At 40.0% G+C, this 10,185-nt stretch overlaps 1 protein-coding gene and 1 long non-coding RNA gene across 2 annotated transcripts in view; one reads left to right on the top strand and one right to left on the bottom strand.

Moving 5' to 3' along the window:
- gpc2 (glypican 2) overlaps window positions 1-9,600 on the bottom strand; it is an 11,697-nt gene extending 2,097 nt beyond the window's left edge. Inside the window, exons 1-8 of the mRNA XM_025063326.1 lie at window positions 9,060-9,600; window positions 5,185-5,343; window positions 4,327-4,461; window positions 2,561-2,736; window positions 2,196-2,276; window positions 1,790-1,955; window positions 590-720; window positions 1-68 (exon numbers count right to left, since the gene is read on the bottom strand). The exon at window positions 1-68 is cut by the window's left edge and continues 76 nt beyond it. Coding sequence (XP_024919094.1) covers window positions 1-68; window positions 590-720; window positions 1,790-1,955; window positions 2,196-2,276; window positions 2,561-2,736; window positions 4,327-4,461; window positions 5,185-5,343; window positions 9,060-9,240 — 1,097 coding nt within the window. The 5' untranslated portion in view covers window positions 9,241-9,600. The remainder of the gene's footprint in view (window positions 69-589; window positions 721-1,789; window positions 1,956-2,195; window positions 2,277-2,560; window positions 2,737-4,326; window positions 4,462-5,184; window positions 5,344-9,059) is intronic.
- LOC112488196 (uncharacterized) lies at window positions 748-2,638 on the top strand. The gene is made up of 3 exons (XR_003052041.1): window positions 748-1,500; window positions 1,818-1,994; window positions 2,512-2,638. It is a non-coding gene; the product is annotated as an uncharacterized LOC112488196 (long non-coding RNA).
- Window positions 9,601-10,185: the final 585 nt, after the last annotated feature.

Here is a 10,185-nt window from a genome sequence, read left to right as displayed (position 1 = left end):
GATGGCTCCTTGGCCGATCGTTTGGAGCGTCCCGGAGTTGGTCTGGGGTGTCCACATCCCTGGAACACCTGAGGTGACAAAGTGAAATAAATAATCTGTTATTTTTCCCCTCCTTTACCCTTTATGGGATCTAACTTTAAATCAAAACACAAACAACATTTAAGTCATTTATTTCATATCTTAATGCATTTATTTCCAAAATGAGAAAGTTAGCAAGAAATGGTGGAGGAAAAAAAAGCCAAAATGTGGTGGCGAATAACTAAGAGAGCAGCCTGCTCCTGTAAGTTCCCCTTTATGAAACTGGAAGCAGTTTGTGTTTGAAGTGAGATGTGGGCGTCTCTCTGGTGGATTAGCTCCTGCCATGGATGTCTGCCATGTTTTAATTATGCCGCGAGCCAATCCTAACCTTACTGATGTTTTTTTTTTTCTACCTTCTGCAGCTTGTTGCCTTATCGCAACATATGAGAAAATATCATGAGAAAACAATATTTGACTTGAAGGTTGATGATGATGCAGTAAAACTGCACGACGTGTTTATTTGTATATTTCCCAAAAAAAACCTTGCACAATAACGTTCAGCCGTTCTTACCTTGGTGGAGATGCTGACACTGTTTTCCTGCATGTGCATGATGGCTTCTGAAACCTTCACAGAGATGGAGTCAGCAGCCAGCTCCACATTGAACGGCCCCTCCAGCTTCTCTGACAGCTGGTAAACAGCGTCTGTTAAAATTATAAAATAAAGTCCTGTCTAATGTCCAACTGTGGAGACAACCGAGACAAACTACAGCATTTGTTGACATGACGGAAATCGAAGACCGTTGAATGGAAAGAGAAAATAAATAGTTTATTTTCACAAACATAGAGAATGTCCACCGTGGCAAATGGTTTTTAAGGAGGGAGGCAGGCCCTCACCCCTCCCCACAGTGGGACACCAAGCTACTGTCTGCTCTGTTTGTCCTTCAGGGGAGAATTTGCATTGATTTGAGTTTTTTTTTTTTTTCAGAATAGTAGTTTTGTAGGAATAGTGTAAATAAAGTGTAAAACAGTGGAGTTTTGGAGCTAAAGCTGTGTATGTGTACAGTAGACATGGGGAGGCTTTACAATATGGCCGTGCTACTGTTGACCTTTGGAAACCACTGGTTTAGGCTATTGTGCCACATAAACTTCCCTGTCCTTTCCCCGTTTAATGCAGTTAATTTAAAAAATTCAAGTGTTTCCTGATGATAGATTTAAGATTTAAAGATATTACAAAGATTTTGCAAAAAAGCTAATAAAATGTAATTTTCCCAAAATAATTAATGCACTTGGGGGCAAAATAATGATGTATCTAATTAGAACAGAATCTGAAAATCATGTAACTAATATCTCTATGTCCTGTTTTAGGAAGTTCTGGAAATCAAAAGATTTTTTAAAAAAGGCCAGACGTAGCTGACGGGGGGGAAGTATTACCTGAGGGTGAAATGGATTTGGATGCAGCAAACAGTGATGAAGTGATGAAAGGTGAGAACATGAAAAGGAAAAGAAAATGCAGGATATGTGTGGGTTTGATGAAAGGGAGAACGAAACACAGGAAGACAGATCAATTGAGAAGGAGCAGAGGAGCATGAATGATTAATGGAGCAGGAATTCATTAGGGCAAAGGAAGTGGTAAGTAAAGGAGACGCGGATGAGCCGCGACAGGACTCTACTTTTAGGCGCGCTCAGACGTACATCAGACAGCAGGTGAAGGCACTATCCTTGACCTAAAAACCTCAAATGTCACAATTTTTCATTGTTAAAAGTTACTAACCAATGAAGTTGTTCCACTCTGTGTCTAGGTCAGCCTGATTGGCTAAGCAGCCCTTCATCACATTGAGGCAGAGGGAGTGACAGGGTTTGAGGAAAGGCATTCCTCGACACAGAGGACAGTACCACTGACGCATCAGGCCACGCACACACTCCGAATCTGCGGTCAACTAGAGGACAAAAAAAAAAACAACAGATGGATTTACAAGGTGGAGTACTAATACAAAAACACTTGGTCTACTTGCATGGTAGCTAACGGTAGAAGCTAATTTGATCAGGTCTAGGCTGAACTGCCCCGTGAGTTGATGTTCGTAAGTGGACTCAGATCTCGACTAACTTTGAAGATCTTTTCGAAACGTGAAAAGCATCTTTTGTGGCTCATGAATGTGATGCAAAGTGAGAGAAGTCACCTTTGTTGCTTTGTTTACGATGTCTCGACCTGCAGCCAGACCCTGAGCCAGAGCCCTGGCTGCAATGAAGGCTCTCGAGACCTGCAAGAGAAAAAAAAAACGTATCACTTATGGGTTGCCTAACAACTTTTACAACTGTTCATGTGATTGAAAAAAAAAACGTATCACTTATGGGTTACTTAAGTTTACGACTGTTCATGTTTATACCCAGTACAGGAAACTTTTCTTTAGCAAGACCATAATTTAAAAAATAATTATGTATAATATAGATCATTTACTGATAACTTTAAATGTTTCATTATGTGTCTGATCTTAGGCCATTCTTTTATTTTCTGGAAACGTCCAAAAAGTCGAACGTCACGCACTTGGACGCGCAGTTTACGAGGCACGTCTCCGAACGGCTGCAGCTGCTCGACGTGTTTGCTGACGCATTCCAGATAGTCCTCGCTGAACTGATACTGAGGGTTGACCAGAGAGAAGACCCGCTCCACCAGCCTGGACCAGAAGTCTGACAGAACCTCAGTCAGGCTCACACTGCCCCCTGTGGTAAAGAGGACAAAAACAACAGATTTCATTAGTGGGTGTAGGTAGGTCAAATAATGGCAGCGGTGCCTTCACTGTCCTAGGACCAGGTTTGAACTTCACACCGAGCCCCTTGAATACTGAATGGCTAATTTACACGTGACATAAAAATGATGTTAACCAAATATATATTGAAATAAATGAGCGCGACATTACATTAACATTACAACTGTTCTTAATAAATTTAATTGCATATTTTTTCTGCAATTAATCACAGTAAGATCATGAGTTAATCATGATTTTATTATGGTTTTATGTTTTTACTTGCATCGTGTTTCTTTCTTTGCAGTTTTGCTTCCTTTTTTTTTTCATTTCTGGTCTGACTCGGCATCTAGAAAGGAGATCGTGAATCGGCAACTCTCCCATCTGCAGTCTACTACACAAAGGCTGGAATTATCCCACCGTGCTGTTTGGAAGTCGGACAGGTTGAGTAAGCAGAGACAGCCTGCAGACAGACTCACCACAGAGAGGAGCTATTATTGCCAAAACACGGAGCGTCAGAACTGACATAGAAATAGTCTGGCATCCCTGAAATTTCGATTCTCTCCTCTTTGTTTTTTGATCTTTGATTTTTGGGAAAGGATAGCAAATCCTGACATTTTGAAAAGGAAATGTTTTATTTATAGATGGAACAAGCAAAGAAGAAACTGGTCCCCAGCTGTCACTGTGGACATTGGAATTACATGGTGTCATCAGAGACCACAGTACCACCAGGCTGTCCCTAATTTTATTGACATTTTTCATAGGTCTCAAACTCCCAGCCTGTGGTCCTACATCTGGTCTTTTAAGCCCCTCCCCCCTCTTTTGACCGCCAAGGGTTACAAAAACATCACATACTGAATTGTTTTTGTATCTCCACAGTAATGTTTTTTCCTATTCTACTTGAATCATTTGACCATTAGTGTCCTGCGCCTGTTATCTCAACTTGTCTCTTCCCTCATCTCGTCTCTTGTCCTACCTTTCTTGTTGTGTCTTGTGTTGTCTCGCCTCATCTGCCGTATAAACTCTTATGTTTTGAGCCTGTCGTGTCTGGACTTTCATCCTGTCCTCTTCGCCTCTGGTTTCTCTCCTTTTCTCAATGTTTCATATATGTCCTGTGTTTTCTTGACTGCTTGTCTTTCAGGTCCCCGTATCTTGTCCCCACTGTTGTCATATCTTTTCTCAGCCAAACCTAATCAAATGTTTCATTTTGTCTCATGTTTTGTCAACTGTTGTGTCTCTTGTCTTGTTTAGTCTTATTTTGTTTGTCTCTGTATTTGGCCCTGCAATGGACTGGTGAACTGTCCAGGATGTACCCCACCCTCACCCATCCATAGCTGGGATTGGCTGAAGTGGCCCCGCCCCCACGATCCTGTTGAAGAATAAGCGGTAGGTAATGGATGGATAGGTCTTGTCTGTTCTCTTATCATGTCTCGTCTTTACTTTTTTTTTTTTGTCAGGTGTGTTAACCCAACTTTTTCCCTTCTGTGTCACAACTTTTCTTTGTATTTCGTGTTTCTTTCACCTTATGTTGTGCCTTATTTCTTGTCCTTACTAGAAGTGAACTAACCAGAGTAATATCTGCGCAGCTCCACAAACAGCTCCTGAAAGACATGTGCATTCTGGGTGAAGAGCCGGCCGTACGTCTTGGTGAACATCTGATTCATGGACTTCTCAGACAGGTCTATGAGCTCTCTGAAGAACTCTGTAGTAAAGAAGAAGAAGAAGCGGAGGTAGGAAAGTCAGATTACATGCTGCTTCTGTCACCCACCTTCTTTTTCCTGTAATATCTTGGACAGGATTGTGCGTAGGTTCTTTTCCACCAACATCATATCTCAGCTCACAGGTACAGTGAGATGAGATCAAGCACATTATAAATTAGTTTAACATTTATGGACTAAAAAAAAAAATTCCATCTCTCAGACATGCAGAGTCTCCCACTCCTTCAGCATTTATAAAGTGACTCATCACAAGTGTTATATAAAAGAGAGAGGAGAGAAAAGGGGTCAAAGCAGTTCACAGCAGGTAGGTGGAAGGAATTCTAACTTCAGATTTATGCTTTCTGTAAACCTGTCACTGGAGCTCCCACTTAGATGTGTGCCTAACATGTGTGCCATACTGGAGGGCCACAGGAAGCTGTGTAAATTGGGAAAGGTAACAGGTTATATCATAGTGATGTCATCCAAGTCAAACCTACTTTAGCACAAGGATAGGAAAAATGGATGTAAAAGTGGTTCCTTTTTTTGGCTAGAGAAATAGGTGGATGTATGGATGGATGGATGGATGGATGGATAGATAGATAGATAGATAGATAGATAGTTAGATAGATAGATAGATAGATAGATGGGTAGATAGATGGGTAGATGGATGGATGGATGGATGGATGCTGCCAGTTATCACATTAGTAAAATAAGAGTGTGCTCCCTACCATCAAATCTGCGGTGTCTCTGGCTGAAGGTAGTCAGAAGGAACTGGCTGTTCTCCTCCACGGCTTTCAGGAAGTCTCTCTCACTCTGAAGAGCCAGAGTCTCCTCCATCTGAGTGGAGCAGCAGGTGTAGTCCTGAGGACATAGGCGCAGGTGCTCACCTGGACACAACCAGGCCAGCAGAGACAGAGGTTAGAGCAGTGATCGTCTTTACCTCAGGCTGTGGTTGTTTTCTGACTTCGAAACTGTTCTCAATCGACGGACAAAATCAATGCTTTGAGGACAAAAGGACACAGCAACCACTGTTCTAACGTGCCCTAATTTGAGGTCGGGTTTCATCGCTGAGTTAAATGCAGATCACACATTGAAATAAGGCACTAAAAACAAGATTTGCTTTTTACAACAGTGAATGAAGAAATTCCTAGGACTAATCTCAGTGAGGTTTTTGTTTGGCGACATCGCTTCTGTTCTAATTTGGCAGCCATGTTTTTATAACAGTGGGGGGGAAAAGCACACTTAAAATAATTAAATAATATTTGAGCTGATTGGAGGGGGGAAAGCCAAGACAAAAACAGACTCTAAATGCATTTGCACACAGACATGGGCGTCCCAAAGATGTCAGCTGAGGACAGACGAAGAAGGATGTCACGTAGTTTACACGCCATCGAAGGACTGGGTTTTCTGTAGTGATCTGAGCATATGTTCAGTTTTAGTGGTTTGAGAAGACAAGACAATACCAGCCAAGACTCATATGGTTCATAATGATCTCTGAAAAAATAAATGTCAAACCATATTGTTGACACCAAACCACGATTTACTGACAATAACGTTTCTTTATCAGTAAACACGTTTTTATTACCAGAGTCAATTCCTGTACTTATCAGGGCGGTTATTCTTCTAGCGCTAGAGAAATCTTATTAAAGCCTACAAGGCCGGTAATAAAAAAGAAATAGTCATTCCTTTCTATGAATTATTCAGTTTCAATCTGTCTCTCTTTGTCCATCAGGTTGGCTCTTTGATACGTCAAAGGTAATGATATGTAAATGACCACCAGGGGGAGAGAGACAAATGCCCCATTTTTTTAAAGTAGGAATTCTTACTGTTTTTATTTTTTATTCCCTGATATAAATGTAATAAGTACAATAGAGCTGGAAGTCGGAGTACCAGCTCCACCCACGCTGATGTTCCTCTGCTCTTCTATTGTTCTCTCTCTCTCTGTGTGTGTGTCTCAGTCTCACACACTGACTATTATCCCTCTCTCTCATCTCTCCATTTCCATTTCTAAACTGCCTCCCTTCATCCCTCACTCTCCCAGCCATCTGCTCTCCTTGCCCACGGGACGGGGAGCCAAGTGTGAGGACACACAGACACACCCACACACACACACACATTGACAAAATCAATCAATGTTGCTGTTTTCTCAAACAGACAAAGCTGACTTGCCTTTAAGTGGGTTTTGTAAATGTAAATTCCACCAACAAATGTTCCTCTTACTATAAAACACTGCAATTGTGTCTGTCACACCCACACTGCTCTTCTTGTTAGGTCTTTTCAGTCAGTTCCAGTGGTTTGTACATTAACCCGGACCTTATTCCTAACACAAAACCAGTCTGGTTAATGCTTAACCCGAACCTTGAACTAACAATTTTTTTAAAATCAAAATCTCAAAGGCTATGCTTTGTCTCATTACAACCAGAAATTGATAATTATCTGGTCCAAAAACAGTAACCTGAAGTATGTTGGAAGTTATTCTAAAAATAGACATAAAATGATGGAACGGTTACTTTACTTTAAGACCCACAACTGTATAAACCTATGAATGTTATGGGGAATGTTAACTTTATCCTATGAATGTTCTTTACATGCTATAAAATCAGCAAGTTTGTTTTTATCCCCTCAAAGTATGATGATAATATATAGAGGTGACCAGTCCTTTCTGATAATATAAATCTGGCTTTGTCTGTTGCAACCTAAAACCCAGGAAAATAATCTAATATTATACTTATTTTACAGTATATTGACCTTCACATCATCTTTATCAGATACAGTGTCTTCATTAATACTCCTGCCTTAAAAAAAACTCAATACCTTTTTTCAATATAAATGAAAATGTGTTTTTGTCCAGGAAGTCTAGGGGACAGATAATCTCCACAGTGATTAGATCTGAATTCAAAAATGATCTTTGGCAGCCAGTAAATCTGCAGCAATCACGAGCAATTGCATGCTCAAAACTTTTGGAGAAATATTTCCAGGCACTTGTTGAATCGATGCCACAAAGACTAAAAGCAGTATTGATGACAGATGCAAAGCCTCACTTCTCTAAAGTACAACATCTGCCTCCTACCTACTCCGCCTCCTGTCATCTTCAGTTCCCTGGGGATTTCCTATATTCTTTTAAGATACCATCCTCATCTCCAACATGGCTTGTCTAACAAATCAGACATATTCCCACTACACTGGCAGACTTGATTTTTAAACATTATCTGCAAACCTTCCAACATTCACAACACGTAACACAGCCGTTGCCTCTCAAAAATAACATCCATAGGGAAACAAGACAGTTATGGTTAATAGGAACTGGTAATTCTTTGAGAAACATGGATTTATTTGACTGTTTTTCCTTTTCTGCTTCACCCAACTGCTAATCCACGTGCTTTCTGTTCATTAAGCCGATAAGGTTATCAGCAGTGAGCAGGGCCTATGGGTTCATACAAACATGTATAAATGCAGAGACTTCACAGTGGGCCAGGCAGCAGACAGTAATTACGGGAGAGGCTCTTTGTTGCACCAGTGTTGGCAATTTGCTCATCCTCTTAATCATCCTGTTTAAACAGCATAGTGGGGAGGAAGTGGGGAAAGAGGAGGTGTAGGAGTAATGGGTTTTAAACCACGCTCCACTGTTTCTCTAGAAGGAAATGTACCACGAAATTTATAGTGTGACACTTTCGGTTTTTGTCTAGGTTTCAGTCACTGTGTACAACTACCGTGATTTCCATAGTTTCTGCCATACTTAATTTTTTAATTTTATCATTTTCATGTAGCCACTCTTTTAATGATATACTTACAGATGTGATAGCTGAATTGATGGTGACCATTATGTGCGTAATTACATTTTAATCCCAGCTGAGACTAACCTGAGTTGACGGGGGGTAAGAAATTAAATGAAAATTTCCGGTCCTGCCTTTGACACCAGAATAACTGACATGACACGATTTCTCTGTGATAATTCTTAAAATATGCTATTATTTCATATTCTTAAACTAAATACATTGTCCAATAGATAATGTAACAGTCAAACATTATATATATATATGTATATATATATATATAGAAAAGCCAGTGGGGAATAAAATGTGCTGCTTGCACTAAATTGTAATAACTAGAGGTAAGATCTGTGTAGCTTCGACGAAGTTGTTTTATCTAAGACGTTTTTGCCGTGAATGTTTGTATGAATTATTAATTTTAGGTACCTTTTTTATACTTTCGTTAGATATTTATAATTTTAGGATTATTACTCGCCTCCTGTAGGCTAATTTAGTTTCTTTTTCAACACTCATTTCTTGGCCGTCGTTGATAACTGGCACTGCATTACTGCCACCTAGTGGCCGTCTATTCCCAGTGCGTCTCGACCAAAGGAACTTCCAGTGGTCTAACAAAGCTATCTTAACGTTTAACTAATCAAGTTATTAAATGTGCTTTCCATCCATGTGTTTGACAAAACGGCAATGTTCCACTTCGAGCTGTTCATCCCATTTTTTTTGCTATCAGAATATAATCTAAATAATTAATTAAAACTTGAATTAAACGATTTAAAGTCATTTTCAGTCTCTGAATGGTCCATGACATTGCCATGGGGTGTTTTCTCGGTGATTTTTACCTGATATGTGAGTAAACGGTGCGGAGTCGATGCCATAGCCCTTCTCCGCGTACATCTGCCGGGTGTCGGCGCAGCTTCTACCCGCTTCAACTGCCGCCGGGCTGAGTATCCCTGTCAGGACAGCGAGCGCACAAAGCACCAACCGCAGAGAGGACCCGAAAAAAAACAGCCGGGTATTCATCGGAACGGCAGGGCTTCAAATAATCGTTCACCGGCGGAGGTAGACTCGCAGAGTGAGAATAGGTGCTGCAGCTGATTAATGAATGTTTAGAAGGGTGAATAAAAGAAATCTTCAGATGAACGCACTGTTACGAAAAAAAGCACTGGCAGCAATCGTTGGAAAAAGTCAATTGTTATAAAAGTGCGAAAAACAGAAGCATCCAGGATTGTTTTTTTTAATCACATAAGTTTCCTTCGACAATACTGTACCTTATCCTGACTGATCCGCTGCTGTGCGTTAATGAGAACTGAGACTGAGACTCAATGGGACACTCCCTCCCTGTCTGTGATCTCTATCAGCATCCTCTAATACATGCGCGGCACTGTGCGTTCACGTACGGCAATAAAATAGCATCAAACCGGAAGCATTTTTTCGAAATAAAACGAAGATCAACGTATTTTATATATACAAAATATTTCAAAACGCAAATAGATAGATAAAACGTATCATTGGGACTCGTACAAAAATGCATTTGCAAGCTAGATTTGATTCCGACTTTTTCCATGAGAAAGTACCCAGTTTAAAATGTTCAACATTGCACTGGTATTCATCTTGAAGTTTTATCGGTGTGGCTTGAACTCAAAACGCTATGATTTGTTAACATTTAGGAGTGTTTCCTTAATGACTATATTCTGAATTGAAACCAGGAAGAGTTATTTATTACAGATTAAGTCAGATTAATTGGAACGTTGTACTTGTGATTTCAATTTCGAGTTAAACTGAAAGCACCCAGAACATGACTTACCTTGGTTCAGTCACGAAAATAATAATAATAATAATAATAATTCAGATTACATTTTGTAAAAGAAACTCAAAACAGTGGATATTGGATTGAAACATTCCCCTTATATTTTTCTACTAATACATTAGTCATATATATCTATCATATCTATCGATCTATATATA

The sequence above is a fragment of the Cynoglossus semilaevis genome, chromosome 15 (genome assembly GCF_000523025.1).
Source record: "Cynoglossus semilaevis isolate Cse_v1.0 chromosome 15, Cse_v1.0, whole genome shotgun sequence".
Lineage (NCBI taxonomy): Eukaryota > Metazoa > Chordata > Actinopteri > Pleuronectiformes > Cynoglossidae > Cynoglossus > Cynoglossus semilaevis.
This window is presented reverse-complemented; position numbering and strand designations above follow the sequence as displayed.